This window comes from Macrobrachium nipponense, chromosome 17 (assembly GCF_015104395.2).
Source record: "Macrobrachium nipponense isolate FS-2020 chromosome 17, ASM1510439v2, whole genome shotgun sequence".
Classification (NCBI taxonomy): domain Eukaryota; kingdom Metazoa; phylum Arthropoda; class Malacostraca; order Decapoda; family Palaemonidae; genus Macrobrachium; species Macrobrachium nipponense.
The window spans coordinates 68898416-68916011 of record NC_087210.1 but is presented as its reverse complement, the minus strand read 5'-3'; the positions used below and the strand labels follow the sequence as shown (position 1 = coordinate 68916011).

At 37.4% G+C, this 17596-nt stretch overlaps 1 protein-coding gene across 1 annotated transcript in view; it reads right to left on the bottom strand.

The window, feature by feature from the left end:
• The window catches only part of LOC135196295 (protein ABHD8-like), a 39845-nt gene extending 25764 nt beyond the window's left edge, over positions 1–14081 (bottom strand). The window contains exons 1-3 of the mRNA XM_064223002.1: positions 13815–14081; positions 847–1001; positions 298–468 (exon numbers count right to left, since the gene is read on the bottom strand). Of these exons, the coding sequence (XP_064079072.1) occupies positions 298–468; positions 847–1001; positions 13815–13877 (389 nt within the window). The 5' untranslated portion in view covers positions 13878–14081. The remainder of the gene's footprint in view (positions 1–297; positions 469–846; positions 1002–13814) is intronic.
• Between the last annotated feature and the right edge of the window lie 3515 nt (positions 14082–17596).

Below are 17596 nucleotides of genomic sequence, written 5' to 3'. Positions count from 1 at the left end.
ACCTGTTACAGTAACTGCAAGTGCCACCAAGCTCTATTGTTAGCTCCTGTGTATTTCTTCTGATCTCTTTAGTGAATTATATGTGTTTTATTGGACATTTCAAGTTTACCTCATACTCCTAATAGTTGTTGGTAGTAATTTAATTTTCACTATGGGACTTTCTTTTCATATTTGCACTCTGTGCCTAGGTCCAAATTCAAGCCATTCATTTCCATTATCCTAGCTACCCTACCGCATGACAATATTAACTGAAAGATGAGACTAATTTAACATTAAAATGTCTCTTATTTCACTCACCTGCAACAGCCACATGACAGAAATGGACTCAGAATTGCAGCTAGGTATGAATACATAATGGACTTGGCTGGAGGATTTGGGATAAGTGGAGTCGGTCCACCGCAGCTTACCAAAACCACCAACCTTACAGATAATGGACGTCCTCTCGCTAGTGCTGCAGCCAATGATGCCCTGTCAAAAATCAACACTATATGTATCAAAATCCTTTTGGAAAAATAAGCTTCAAACTATCTTTATACATAATTTTTTATCCTTACAAGATAACTTACCATAGTTCTAATTACCTACAAGCTTTAAAAATGTTTCCATGGCATATTGAAAATGATTCACACATTGGCAGAGAAAGAAACTGGAATTCCACTCTACCTATCATTCAAAAGTTTCATTGATCAACATTTCTGTAAAAAGAAATTAAATTAAATATTCATAAACTCAATTAGGTAATTAAATAGCTATTTACTGTAATGTACATTACTCATCATCTCTCAAGCATTTGACCTTGAAGAGCATTTCTAAGTTGTTAAAGTTGCCCTATAAGAGTTTCCTTACCCATAACCATGTCCAATCACAACACACTTTCGTCCTTGAGGTATAAAAAGATCAAAGACAAGAGTAATGTGATCAAGCATTTGTGAAAAGGTGTACTGAGATGGATCCCTGGGAGCTGAGCTTAACCCATGGCCTAGCAAGTCTGGCGCAACAACCTGTTAAATAAGCAAGAAATATTTCATTTACAGGAGCTTTGTGCAAGAAAATCTAAACTACTGCACTGATATACAATTACCCAGCAAAACCACCCTCCATTACTGTAGTTTTCTGCTATAATGGACACTTGAATAAGTACCCTCATATAAAATATTTTAGTTACTTGTACCATTAATAACAAATTTATCTTTAGATTGTACCAACCATTCTTAAGTTTGAACAAGCCAAGGAAAAGCTTTTACACCAAGTTTTGACAAACTTAATAACCCTTAATAGAATGTAAATAATATAAAGAGTAACCCATAGAGGAAAGGTCTGCATTAATGTACAATGACATGTATTAAATGTCAATTAAATACTGTACCAGAGGAGGGGGGATTACAGCACAGTTAATATGTTAAATGTGTAGTGTTTCATACCTTATGTTAACCCTTAAACGCCGGAGCAGTAAATAAAAAAATGACTCCCGTATGCCGGAGGGGTTTGGAAGTGAGCGCGTAAGCGGAAAAAAGATTTTTTCAAAAAATCACAGCGCGCTTAGTTTTCAAGATTAAGAGTTCATTTTTGGCTCCTTTTTTTGTCATTGCTTGAAGTTTAGTATGCAACCATCAGAAATGAAAAAAGTTATCATATCATATATAAATAATGCGATATATGATAGCGCAAAAACGAAATTTCATATATAATTGTATTCAAATCGCGCTGTGCGCAAAACGGTTGAAGGTAACAAGTTACTTTTTTTTTCGTTGTAATGTGCACTAAATTGCGATCATTTTGATATATAACACATTGTAAAACGATAAAGCAACACGAGAAAATATTATCACAAAATAATGCATGAATTCGTAACGCGCTTACGTAAACACATATTTTTTTCAAAAATTCACCATAAATCTAAATATTGTCCTAGAGACTTCCAATATGTTTCAGAATGAAGACAAATGATTGAATATTACTATACTGTAAGAATATTAGCTTACAAATGCAGTTTTCGGCCATATCTGACGAGCTAAAGTTGACCGAATGTCGAATTTTTTATATATATATTTTTTTATATGCAATTATTTCGGAAATAAGAAAAGCTACAACTCTCAAATATTTTTCGTTTTATTCTACATGAAATTGCGCACATTTTCATATATAAAACTCTATGAAATGCCTAATATGAAAACGGAGCAAATATTCCGAGAATGGGACTTACGCATTTCGGAGATTTGTGGCGGAGAATCCGCGCGCGGAGGGAAGGAAAGTTTTTTAAAAAAATTCACCATAAATTTAAATATTGTGCTAGAGACTTCGAATTTGTTTCACGATGAAGATAAATGACTGAATATTACTAAGACTGTAAGAGTTTTATCTTACAATTGCGTTTTTCGACCATTTCGGTAGAGTCAAATTTGACCGAACGTGGTTTTTTTTTCTATTTATCGTGATTTATATGCAAATATTTCGAAAATGAGAATAGCTACAACCTTCAACTATTTATTGTTGTATTATACATGAAATTGCGCACATTTTCATATATAAAACGTTATGTAACGGCTAATTTAAAATGGTGCAAACATTACCACAATCGCACGTATGATTTTTTCGGAAGAGTTACCGCGCGGACGTAAAGAAAATGTTATTTTTTTCATAAATTCACCATAATCGAACTATTGTGCTAGAGACTTCCAATTTGTTGCAAAATGAAGGTAAATGCTTGAATATTACTAGAATATAGGCGTTTTAGCTTACAATTGCGTTTTTCGACCATTTCGGTAGAGTCAAATTGACCGAAGGTTGAAAATTTGTCACTTATCATTTTTATATGAAAATATTTCAAAATTGATAAAAGCTACAACCATGGGTTGTTTTTAGTTGTATTGTGCATGAAATTGCGCACATTTTCATATATAAAACTTTATGTAACGCTAATTTAAAATGGTGCAAACATTACACAATCGCATGTATGATTATTTTCGGAAGAGTTACCGCGCGGACGTAAGGAAAAAGTTTTTTCATAAATTCACCATAAATCGAAAATATTGTGCTAGACACTTCCAATTAGTTGCAAAATTAAGATAATGATTGAATATTACTAAAATATAAAGAGTTTTAGCTTACAATTGCGTTTTTTTCGACCATTTCGGTAGAGTCAAAGTTGACCGAAGGTTGAAATTTTGGCACTTATCGTTATTTATATGAAAATATCTTAAAACTGATAAAAGCTACAATCATGAGTATTTTTTTGTTGTATTCTACATACAAATGCGCACATTTTCATATATAATACTCTATGTAACGGCTAATTTAAAATGGTACAAAAATTATGTCAAAGTAACGAAATAATTTCAGAGATGTGTCACAGATACTTTTTTAGTGCAAAGGCAAAGAAGAAATTCGCGCTTGCGCGCCTGCGTAACGATTGTAAACAAACAACACCTTGATCCGTGAACTCCCAGCATCCCCCAAGGCGCGTGATTCAAGAGTTTTCGGCTGGTAGGCCTAAAAGTATTTTTCCGCGAATTTTTAAAAAAACTTTTGTATGTCGACGTAAAATACGTCCAGTCGGCACCCGAGAGACAAAAAATGTCGACGTAAAATACGTCCAGTCGGCGTTTAAGGGTTAAAGGAGAAATATAAAGATGATCATAGTCTTTAATACTATATGAGTTTTCTGAATGTTAACCCTTAAACGCCGACTGGACGTATTTTACGTCGACATTTTTTGTCTCTCGGGTGCCGACTGGACGTATTTTACGTCAACATACAAAAGTTTTTTTAAAAATTCGCGGAAAAATACTTTTAGGCCTACCAGCCGAAAACTCTGAATCACGCGCCTTGGGGAATGCTGGGAGTTCACGGATCAAGGTGTTGTTTTGTTTACAATCGTTACGCAGGCGCGCAAGCGCGAATTTCTTTCTTGCCGCACTAAAAAGTATCTGTGACACATCTCGGAAATTATTTCGTCACTTTGACATAATTTTTTTACCATTTTAAATTAGCCGTTACATGAAGTATTATATATGAAAATGTGCGCATTTTTATGTAAAATACAACAAAAAATACTCATGATTGTAGCTTTTATCAGTTTTGAGATATTTTCATATAAATAACGATAAGTGCCAAAATTTCAACCTTCGGTCAACTTTGACTCTATCGAAATGGTCGAAAAACGCAATTGTAAGCTAAAACTTTTATATTTTAGTAATATTCAATCATTTAACTTAATTTTGCAACTAATTGGAAGTCTCTAGCACAATATTTCGATTTATGGTGAATTTATGAAAAAACTTTTTCCTTACGTCCGCGCGGTAACTCTTCCGAAAAAAATCATACATGCGATTGTGGTAATGTTTGCACCATTCTAAATTAGCCGTTACATAAAGTTTTATATATGAAAATGTGTGCAATTTCATGCACAATACAACTAAAAACAACCCATGGTTGTAGCTTTTATCAATTTTGAAATATTTTCATATAAAAAATGATAAGTGACAAATTTTCAACCTTCGGTCAATTTTGACTCTACCGAAATGGTCGAAAAACGCAATTGTAAGCTAAAACGCTTATATTCTAGTAATATTCAAGCATCCTTCATTTTGCAACAAATTGGAAGTCTCTAGCACAATATTTCGATTTATGGTGAATTTATGAAAAAAATAACATTTTCTTTACGTCCGCGCGGTAACTCTTCCGAAAAAATCATACGTGCGATTATGGTAATGTTTGCACCATTTTAAATTAGCCGTTACATAAAGTTTTATATATGAAAATGTGCGCAATTTCATGTGTAATAGAACAAACAATAGTTGAAGGTTGTAGCTTTTCTCATTTTCGAAATATTTGCATATAAATCACGATAAATAGAAAAAAAACCCCGTTCGGTCAAATTTGACTCTACCGAAATGGTCGAAAAACGCAATTGTAAGATAAAACTCTTACAGTCTAGTAACATTCAGTCATTTATCTTCATCGTGAAACAGATTCAAAGTCTCTAGCACAATATTTAAATTTATGGTGAATTTAAAAAAAAAACTTTCCTTCCGTCCGCGCGCGGATTCTCCGCCACAAATCTCCGAAATGCGTAAGTCCCATTCTCGGAATATTTGCTCTGTTTCATATTAGGCATTTCATAGAGTTTTATATATGAAAATGTGCGCAATTTCATGTAGAATAAAACAAAAAATATTTGAAAGTTGTAGCTTTTCTTATTTCCGAAATAATTGCATATAAAAAAATATATATAAAAAAAATTTGACTTTCGGTCAACTTTAACTCGTCAGATATGGTCAAAAACTGCATTTGTAAGCTAATATTCTTACAGTATAGTAATATTCAATCATTTTTCTTCATTTTGAAAGAAATTGGAAGTCTCTAGGACAATATTTAGATTTATGGTGAATTTTTGAAAAAAATATTTGTTTACGTCCGCGCGTTACAAATTCATGCATTATTTTGTGATAATATTTTCTCTGTGTTGCTTTTATTGTTTTACAATGTGTTATATACCAAAATGATTGCAATTTAGTGTACATTACAACGAAAAAAAAGTAACTTGTTACCTTTAACCGTTTTGCGCACAGCGCGATTTGAATACAATTATATATGAAATTTCGTTTTTGCGCTATCATATATCCCATTATTTATATATGATAATGATAATTTTTTCATTTCTGATGGTTGCATACTAAACTTCAGGCAATGACAAAAAAAGGAGCCAAAAATGAACTCTTAATCTTCAAAACTAAGCGCGCTGTGAATATTTGAAAAAAATATTTTTTCCGCTTCCGCGCTCACTCTGAAACGTCTCCGGGACACGGGAGACATTTTTTTTTTTTACCGCTTCGGCGTTTAAGGGTTAAATATCTTGAATGCATCAGCAGACAGAACTATTACAGCATTTTATTTAGGCTATACTGTACAAATTTTCGGAAGCAATTATTTTTGCAAAGATATATCAGATTTAAGGGGGCCACCTGGTCACGTGCCTGCCACCCGCCCCCCCAAATGGAAATGAATAACAGAACATTGTTTTCTTTCAATAAATCATTATTAGTAGAAAAAATTTGTTTATCCAATGATTATTTCAATTACAACAGCTACTACTAAATATGACAAATTTGTAACTAATTTGTATTTTTCATAACTTACAAACCTGAGGTCTTAACATTAGGATAAATACTCAGCGTCAGCTGGAAACCGGTAAAGTTTAAAACAATTGTGTACGCAAGGGACTATTGGCATCTGTGCTTGGTCACGAGACATGTGGGGCCACCCACATACCCCTCATTAACTCGTGACCCCGTTAGTTATTCTTCCAACCCAGGTTAGTTGATAGAGGGGTGGTTAGAGGTGGACCTTTGTATGTTAAGACCTCAGGTTTGTAAGTTATGAAAATTACAAATTAGTTACAAATTTGTCATTTGTTCATATACGAAACAAACCTTTGGTCTAAACATTAGGATAGACTTACTCTTGGTGGGAAGTAAGTACTATTAACCAACTGGGAGTTTGCCACCTTTGATCAGTTTTCTGAATACCAGAATTCTACGAAACAACTGACCAGTATTTCCGAATCTAAGACATATATGAATATCATAGAATCAGACTTCTGGGTTTTTACACAATGTCATAGTTCATTGCATCCAAGGAAGCTAAGATCTGTTCCCCTAACAAACCAATTCAACCACTCATGTAGGTTTGTTATCATTCCTCTCCCCCTTGCTAAAGAGAGGAATGTCCTGCTACTGATAGGTATCTTACTGATACTAACCCTAACAGTATGGCCACTTCACTCACCTGTACCTTGTCCGTTCCAGCTTATGATGGTACTCTCTTCTTACTGCCCCGTTAAAGAAGGAGACAGAAATTTGAAAAGGAAAGAGGCCAGTTAACTCCTCCATTTCACATTCATACCATCATCTTAGACAAGGATAACCAACTGACCCCCCCCCAGGGGTACTGGATGAGTTACACCTTTTTGTTTTAGCAGCCACTAAAGGACCCAAGGAAATTGAGTCCAAGGACCTCTGGGCAACCTTATATATATATATATACAGGAAATTGAAAGTGGTTTTCATAACAAAGAACCCACTCTCAAATTTCAATGAACAGACAGACACCTCCTTAAAATTGCTCAATTTTAAGTTTCGATACAGTCACAGATCAACCGTCACGATCATTTTAACAGATAGGTTCTTAAATGCCAGAAGGCCCATATTCCTCTGATGACCTTCTCTTCTGTATAACCTCATTGGTACAACTTGACAAACAAGGAGTAGGCTTGACCGATCGCCTGTTTGGCCTGTTCCTTTACGCCTACCACCTTAATGTTCTAGGTGACATAGTTCTTTCTATAACCACAGAGTACTTTGACAAGTCAAAGCCGGCCCTGCTGAAGGTCCCTCACACATACTCACACCGTACTGAGCTTGACTAAGAAATGTATCTGTCATCATGGGCCAATTGGAACTGATGTTCCAGACTACTTTTGAGTCTACGTCAAAACCCTGGTTATTGAGTACTCCCACTCTACCAAGGTCAGAGGAAGACCCCCCATCCACGGTCAGTTTCCTGTAACGTGACTGATGCATGTGCCTGGTGGTAGTCCGTCAAGGCTACTCTGATACAGAGTATGTTTTCACTTCTCAGATCGGAGTTCTTATGTGCCCCATCCAGTTCGCTGCTCCTGATTCATCTGAAGATTAGTCAGTGTGAAGCGATATTCACATGCCCAATCACCAGTCCAATGTATATCACCATGCATGTAAACAAGTAATTACAGAGATTCTTCCCTCTGTTCTGACAACCTCTCCACCAGATCATTGTCTACTGACCGAATGCCTTTAATGGACAGAAACGTCCACTATACAGGCAGTCACGGCCAAAGAGTCATTCTGTATATGTGAGCTAACGACCTTTGGAGTCGTGTTACGTCCGAGGTGACACTCTACACCGAAAAACTGAGAACTATTAGTTTGAAAGGGGATACTGGTCAACCTCCAGACCTTGAGATATTAATTCTACCTCTCGGTGGTGCCTCTTCCCCACACGAACCTGGTAGCGATGATTGTGCTACGATAAACTTTATCAGTCACTCATCCTGGGTCCTCTTTAATTACTGGAACCCATTCTTCCATCCAGGATGTGGCGGAACAGGTAGAACCTAGAGTCTGCGTAACCTCCAGGTTGTTCCCAGTATTGCAAATGGAATCCTCAGGCTCCTCGAAGGGTGAAACCCCTGAGACAGCTATTACATGGTTTTTCCATTATACGAGTTCCTCTCTGGACGAGTGGTTTGTGCACTCATCTGCCAAACCGGTGGTCCGAGGTCCTACTCCCATCTCGGCCAACGCGAAATCAGAGACCTTATTTCTGGCGATAGAAAATAATTTATCGATATAGTGCGGTTCGGATCCCACAATAAGCTGCAGGTCCCGTTGCTGGGTGACCAATCGGTTCCTAGCCACGTAAAAAATATCCAATCCTTCAGGCCAGCCCTTAGCCCTAGGAGAACTATTAGGTAGCTCAGTGTTTTTGTAAAAACTAAGATCCCAACCAGGAAAAACCTTATGCAGTGACCTGTTGCAATATGATGGCATATGTTCAATATGCTACCCTTCAAAGGGAAATCCTATATGCCAGAAACCATCATGCTGCTATTCTCGAGTAACCTAGCCCAGAATTGTACCCAACGTCACTTCACCCTACCTCACTCTTGAAGAATGAGAAACTCCCCACTTTCCCCTTCCAGATATGATGAGGTACTAATGCCTTGCTCTAGCCAACTGAAGCTCGAACCCTCTATGTTAGGTTCATGACTTCAATATAGAAACTAGACCAGTATGGAAGAGACCCATTTGCAGATTCCAGGTTAACCTAGCCGACACGCACTTGGACTAGTCTATGTAGATATAGTCAATTAAGAATTGACTAACTTATTTTAAGTTGGCAAGACCAGGTTGACCCTGGCTTGGTTAGGTTAGGCTATGTTAACCCTTCAAATTAGGCTAGGACCCTGGTTTGGTTAGGTTAGGCTATGTTAACACTTCCAATTAGGCTAGGCTAAATCCTCTATCACTTAGGGTAGGTTAAGTCCATCCGAGATGTACACTTAGCTAGGCTAGGCTAGTATAGACTAGCTTAATCTAGAAACTAAATGAATTAGGTTAGGGTAAAGCCGTTCAAGAAAGTTTGGGCTATCCATGCTAGGCTACAACCACAACCTTCTAGGCTGAGGTGGTAAAAGTGTTTCGAATGGGTAGCCTAGGCACTAGGTTATGCTCGGCTATACTTATAACCTTACTAATTCGCCCAACCTAAGATAGTATGGGCATGTTCAAGCAACCAAATCATGTTAAGCCATCAACCCACTGTTAGGCTACGTTGACATGTATGTCAGAACCACCTAACCTATGAGTTAGGCTAAGCTGACCCGGCTAAGCTAAGAATTGTACCACTCAGACTAATCTAAGATAGTAAATGCAGGTTCGAAAGCCAAACCGCAACCATTAGTTGGTCCAAGCCAGCACATGCATACCCAAACCAGTTAGTTCGGACAGTCTAAGTTAAGAACTACTACTCAGATTAACTAAGATAGTAGCAGTAGACTCAAACTGGCTGGAATAGGCTACGAATATTACCACTTATTAGACTAAAAGGTAAGACCCAATTATCCTGGCTATAGCATCTTAGGTTACAAGTGCCCTACTTAGGCTTGGCTACCTTAACCCACGAACGGCGGCACGTCGCTAAAATCGACGCTTTATGTGCTACTAAAATGCGATCGTCAATTTCAGCGATGCTTTAATTTCAAATCACGCGGGCAAGAACAGGTGGTGGTTTGTTGGAGGGCGGGGTTTTATGATGTCATAAGGGTAAGTAAACCATTCAGAACAACAGATAAGAAACAGTATTGCCACAATGCCTCAATCTTTTAAATGAGATGATAATACGCTTGCGCAACTTTTGGTCAGTTTCCGCGGTTTTTTTCTTTGCATGACGGCGGCCGTGAAATTTACTTTTTTATGTGATTTATTGATATAACTACATAATAATGGCGAATGAAAGAAGTGATAGTGATTGGTCACTTAGTGACAATGATTTTGACATAAGTCAGGGTTCTGAAAGTGATAGCGTAAGTGAGGAATATGATGTTGAAAGTGATAGTGATACTGATATCGGTGATTATGATCATGCATCCGTCTGGACACGAGCCTACCCGCCGGAAGACATTAGTTCCGGCACGAAATTAGTTTTTACAGAAAGACATACAGGACCAATTAGTGTGCCTCCAAGAAACGGAAGTCTGAAGATGAGTAGAGGATGAAAACATGTACATAGTGTATATATGTAAATAAGGTTAGTAAAAGTTCTATATACTTTCATTAGGGCACTTAGTAATAGAAATGTTGATAGTGCTGTAACAACTAGTTGCAAGAGGACGATTCTCTTTTGAAACTCTGTGTGAGATGGTTTTCGTTAAATGTCTAATACCTGTTGAGCTACTAGTTATATATGCCTGAATTTTTTTCTCCAACTTCTAAGATAAATTTAGCTCTTGTTCATTTATGAAATGATGAAAAAGCATGACCTGTATAAGTGTTTGGTCGACAGAAAGTTGAAAATGAAAAAGGATAAAAAAAAATTCCCTTTACATTTCACAATATATATATGTTCTCCTTGCAAAAAAAAAAAAATTTTTTTATTGCCGTATAATTGCCATTTTCTGGCGATTCTAATGGTATATAAAACATTACTATTCTTATGAAAATAATCTGATAAGGAAATTTCCGAAGAGAAAAAAAAAAAATTAGTGAAATAGGCGTCGCATTTTAGCAGCATACGCGCCGCCGCTCGTGGGTTAAGTGACAAAAGAAAGACATTCACCTCTTTCTTTCGACTTAAGTTCCCATTCGATTTCATTAGGAAGAATGGTTCTACAGTACTTTCGAAGGAACCAATCTTTCAAATAACTTTAACTACTTGTATAAGAGTCGAAGCGTTTGGTCAATATTCTTATAGGAAGAAACCCGCTTATACCAATAAGTATACAAAACATGGGAATTCTCCTTACCTGTAAAGGTTTGAAGTTTTCTGGAGTCAACCCAAAGTATGCTACTTCCCACCATTCAGGCTGCAAACGATTACTAAGAGGTATCCATATCCTTCCATCAATCCCTGCATTTTACGTGTTGTAAAATGGACTCTACATGACTAGAGCGAGGTAATTCATACACTTTCGTATCCTTTTATAAACCAAACACCATGTCAATCCCCGGGGGAAAGCATGCTGGCAGGTGTCTCCGTGCTCCCTGAAAGGTTATTGAATTGACTAATCAAATCAATCACCTCCTCATACGAAGCCAGAAACTCTGGGTTTTCTCTTCCCTCCAGTTCTAACGCACTGTGTTCAGCCACAAGAGACGTTAACTCACTCCTACCCTCTGACAAATGTCCGGGTGCGTCATGGCTTCCGACCATACGGCCGCGACATCTTTGATCTTTAATGGCCACTGATGGCTTGATCTCGAACTGTCAGTAGGATCTGAGAAGGTATCTATTTGCATATGTCATGGCCTTCCAACCATATGGCAATGGCACCTTTGATCTTTAATGGCCACTAATGGCTCAATCCCGAATAGTCAGTAGGATTTGAGAAGGTATCTATTTGCATGCGTCATGGTCGTCCAACCCTAACTTCTCCTCTTGGCTCTAGGATCAGCTACGAAGTCCCTATCTTTCCAGGATTGGCAGGAGAACGCACTGGCATCAAAGCCAGTCACCTAAGCTTGACGCCTAAGTGAAGGATACAGAGGAAAGACTTGTGTCTTTTCCATTATGTGACTTATATCTCCTAACGCTTGTAATTTCTCTCAAAAACAATGTGCATTAAAAACCTCCAATCCGAAAGCATAGTTGTAATGTACTCTTGTACCTCGAAATGAAAATGGAAGCATGTCCTCGTGTAGGCTGCAGCTGTGAAGTGACGTCATGGCGGTTGCCATGTTTATGGCGTCACTGAGCAACTCGAATGCGAAGCCAGCACCCTACCAGAAGTGCAAGGCGGTGTTATTCTCGTAGTCATAGCAACCTGATATTAAAGGCTGCCTTATTGCCCTATCTGCTTCTTTACAGAATAAAAGGGACATCCATCATGTGGGATCCTGGGTGGCAACACGACGTTATACATCAAACCAACTGTCCTTCTTGAATTGGTTCTCCTGATAAGCCTAACGCCGACCACACACCTGCATCCTCTCTACCCACGTATCTGGAATGAAAACAAGATGGTGATGCACGCCTCCCCGCATGGAAAGGAGCACAATTCGTCATAATTACTTCCCAAAGCACATCCAGATACATCAAAGCTTTGGATTACAGGCAATCCATATGAATATGTGATATTCCCAAGCACAGGTAATGAATTAACTGTACCTTAAGAGTTTCTTCACCTACGACTTACTACACGATAAGTACTTTGACGTCGAAACCGTCGAAGAAAATAACAGGGCGTTTATCTGCTTCTTGTGATATCCAGGAAGTCTCGCAGCATGAGAAGGCTTCATGTTCACATACCCGGGAATTCTGAACAACAAATTGAAAACAACAGGGGCAAACTAAAACGGCTTTACAATGACGGAGCAAAGCCCGTCCTCACTTAAAGGCGGTAAGAAAATAACTAACGGGGTCACGAGTTAATGAGGGGTATGTGGGTGGCCCCACATGTCTCGTAACCAAGCACAGATGCCAAAAGTCCCTTGCGTACACAATTATTTTAAACTTTACCGGTTTCCAGCTGGCGCTGAGTATTTATCCTAATGTTAAGACCGAAGGTGTGTTTCGTATATGAACATATATATATATATTTACACATACGTACATACATATGTTTGGGTGCATACGTACAAAAATATTGATACTATACGTATATGTACTGTGTGTGTGTATTACATTACATAATAGTATATATGATAAGCCTAAGTGGCATCCTCGTGAAAGTTTGCTACATCCGCCACTGTTCAGCAAAGTCAGAACCCCTGACGAAGGAAATTAGATATCAAAGGGTATGTAGAAAAAAAAAAGGGGGGGGTTGCACTTCCACAAAAAATGATCCCTTTTTTTCATAGATTATAGCCACAAAACACTATGTATTGACCTCAGTAATTGTAGATAAATTTAAGGACAACATCTGAGATATTATTAATCTGCTCAGTAGTTCCTCAATAATACCACTAAAATTTCCCTGAGGAATGTTCTTGAAGACTTAATCGCAATGTAAGATACAGACATAAATACAACAAGTAAAATCCAAAGAGAGTAGTATAGTGCTCCAAATGATGTAAATAATAATAGAACAAGAATCATAAGCCAGGAAGACCCTAAATATTATTTTTTTCTATAGTGGTCATATAAAGTTAAAACCTTTGTATAATTTTAATTTTCAAACTTACATAGCACTTAATCAAACCACTAAAAAGTTATCTATTATCTGGGAGTACAATGGTTTAATTACTGTTACTGTTTGTGTTGTTTCTCATTTTTCCATCTGATTTTATTTTTAAAAATTTGATCATTTCATGAAGTTCATGCTTAAAATCTTTTTCTAATGATGAAATAAATCCTGCCATGTATATTTCATCTACCAATTTCAATTTATTGACACATTCATATTGTCGTTTCAAGCGTTAAGAAGCTGTCAAGATGTAAAAATTAATATTTTTTTTTCTCTCTCTCTCTTGTGTGTGTGTGTGTGTGTGTGTGTAAAAGATGACCACATTCTCTGAATAATTACTTTTTAAAAGGAAATAAAACTAAACTGGCCTTACCTCATAACCACAGCAAACAAAATACCACAGCTGTTGTCGCCATAAATCACTGCTTCCTCCCATTCCATGTAAAAATAGTAGTAACGGTTTTTGCTGTTTGAAGAAAAGAATATATAACAAATGTCATTAAAATACTTCTAACTAAAACAATACTTACTACTATAGGGTACTTAATACATGATAATTACCTACATTACATGGAAAGCTATGGTCATCTGGACAAAACGTTGTCCTGCGATCTTTGAGAAGTCATCAGGATCCCTGAGTCTTAACCACTTAAGTATTCCTATCTTAAAGTTCAATTGGGGAAACTCCTTTGAATAATATTCATATCTAATGATGAGAAGAAATTTACTTTCATTTTCTTAGAATGAGAATAACGAGACAGTGCTAAAGCAGGGTCTTCAAAATTTTGGCTAGGGATAACAAGTCTGCCTTTCACATTTACAGCAATTTAATATAATTTACATACTCATTAATATACTCAACGTAATGTAACATCTTGAATATCATTTAGAATGAGTGAAGTAATCTGGGTGTCGTAGTACAGAACTTGGGCTATGATTCGGTAGATACTACATTTCAATTCACTTTAGGTTATATGATCTCCTATGATTTGAAATGCTCTACTTATTCGATGCAAGTCGTAATAAAATGGTTCCGTGACCAGGATTATTGTGATTGGTTGTTACATCAGGATCTGTGTACTAGTAGTTAGCTTTTGTGAAATTTTAAGGATTGCTGTGATATTTGGATAAAGACAAGACGTGACCAGCTGATGGCGGCAGCCAAATTAGAATTATAGTCACATGTTAGCCTAGCCTGAATGGATCAGTAGTAAGATCAATCAGTTCAATCACCACCTAGCCTAAGCTGTACAGATGCCTATGCTCTCTGTTAGGATTGGTAAATACCAGGTTGTGCTCAAGCCAACCCAAGAAGTTAGGCTAAGCTTGGTTAGGTGAAATGATGATTGACGTATTTCCACTTCGTAAATTGTTTGTTTTTTGAAGTTTAATGTAATTTTTGAGAAACTTAAGTGAAGGTGTGATTTAAATTGAAATAAAACCCTATGCTGTACACAGTGTATGTGTGTATGTAGTCAAGGACATATTACTACTATAAAACATCACCGTCCAAACACATAAAAAACATTAAGCACTCAAAACATGCTCTCTGTTAAAAGGTGTAAAATATAATGATCTTATCCGCAGTAAAATTATGAGAAATAGAAAAAATGCACTAGATGTATAAGGAGATATTAAAAACCAAAACACTGTACGTATATATAACACATACACTGATTTCATCCCACCAAACTGAAAGCACTTACCTTTCAACATTCCTCAGAGTTGTAAGACCTGAGTAAAGAAAGTATCACCTGTGAGAAGTACCCAACGTTTCAAAGTGCATGACATTTCAACTGTATGCAACTAATTAGCACAGAACTGAGAAAAAGTTGTTATCTCCAAAGGTTTATTTTACTTGGTGCCAGAGAAACTGCTAACAGATGTAGTCTTCTATTCCCCAAAATGTGTAAAAAAAAAGCAAATGGAAACAAGAGGGAAGAGAAGCACTACACTACTGTGGCAGAAAGGCGAGGCTTAGATGAGTTAGAATATTTCTGTTACCTTGGAAACATACATGTACTCAAATATGAAGCACGTTTCATGAAGGCTATAAAGCCTGTACTATAATATAGTCAAGGCGATTGGTGCCAAATTCAGCTAGAATTGCTCAGTTAATGATAAAAGCATAAAATTGGGCACAATGATACTTGAGCCCATACTGAATATTTTCCAAGGAGGAGCCATTGGATGCAGCATGTTTCCTAGCAATGGTTGATAAGCAACTTATTGACCCTGGCAACGAGCTGTTTAAGCATATCTAATCTATTATGAAAGGATGATGCGGTGTGTTTCAGCATCACAACTATCTGAAGACATCTTTTAAAGCCACTATAAGTGACAGAAGAAAAAAAAACAGCATTTGCTTGTTGCTGGGCAACGGATAAACCATCCCAATTACCTGTTTACATTTTAATTGCCTATTTGTAAATGCTGTTTCCACATAACGCTGCATACAAGCTTGCAGAGGAGAAATGTTTGGGTATATTATAATCTGTAAAGACTGTCATGACTATTATTTGACAATAACATATAAATTTAGTTTCCTTAGTAACTATTTAGCATAGCAGAGACTCATGGAACCATGGAAAACAATCTCTGCCCATGGGATGGATACATTAAACTCAAATACTTTCCTTATCAATAGCAGGCGAAGATTTAGTGAATATATCGTAAAGAAACAATGTTGCTTGGCAATACATTCATGAAAGCAATCAGCTGTTTTTGGTCACATGGATTGTCTCAACAGTATACATTCTCACCATGAACAGTTTTAAGTCATTCACATATTTTCAGGCATTGTCACAGTCTCCTGTGCATGTGCAATAAACAGTGCATTTTAGGTGGGCTCGCACACATTTGTAGTTTCTACAATGACACTTCAGCAGCTCTGAGCAGGATGTGCTTGCTTCTAGTAAGTTTGTCCACAGGGGGCTCCACTGTTATGGACAAGTCCATCCCCACTCAAAAGGGGGGGGGGGGGGGGGGGAACTGGTAATATGGCATAGTAGCACATCCCCAATAGTGTCCACCTTGCAATGCTACCCTCCTATGTTGCTGTAAGGCAGCCTTGGTGGGAGGAAAGGCTGACATCTGACACCGTTTCTGCATGAATATGACAATTTGTCCAAAAATGATATTGTAATGATACAATTAAGTTTGTTCATACTTACCTGGCAGATATATATATAGCTGTATTTTTCCGAATCCGACAGAAATTTAAACACTTACGACACACGCAGTGGGAGTCAGGTGGTTAGTACCCATTCCCGCCGCTGGGAGGCGGGTATCAGGAATCATTCCCATTTTCTATTCATAATTTTTATTTCCACTGTCTCCTGAGGGGAGGTGGGTGGGTACTTGATTATATATATCTGCCAGGTAAGTATGAACAAACTTAATTGTATCATTACAATATCATTTTGTTCATGAAACTTACCTGTCAGATATATATATGTGAATCCCACCTTTGGTGGTGGAGTAGACAGAATAGAAGATTTTAGGAAACATATATATGCAGATAATTGATATCTTGATTCCTTACCTGTTAGCATAGCTGACTTCGTGGTTACTGCCGCGTAAGTCTGCTTGTGCTACTAGAGTTGCCAGCGAGGTAGAGACCTATATAGCTGGTGCACCTCCAGATGATCTGTCAACAGGGCGCGAGACCACGACGTGACTAGACCATAATGACAATACCATGAGGGCTAAGAAGTAAAAATAAATATATATATAAAAATATATCACCACCTGACCCACCTAGCCAAAGTTAAGTGTGTTAACTAAGGCTTAAGAGTTAAGAAGTCACCGTTGTCGGCGACTCAACTACTAAATTAAGAGCTCTTCCTAACCATTTTCTACAGGATAGGATGAGTGGTACTTCTTGCCCCCAAGATTGTGTCTGCAGACACGTATGGCCCAAGCGAGCAGCAGATCTCATATGCCATCTTCACATCTCGCAGGGAGTGTGAATTGAACACAGAGTTGCTTCGCTAAAACATGGTACTCAGGATGTTGCTGAGTGCCATGCTCTGTTGAAATGCTTCCGAGGCCAGCGCCCTCACCTCGTGAGCATTCAATCAAAAGATTTCAAATCTTTGTGCAAACACAAAGAAGGAGCTTTTTTTTTTTTTTTTTGTTTTTTTTTTTTTTTTT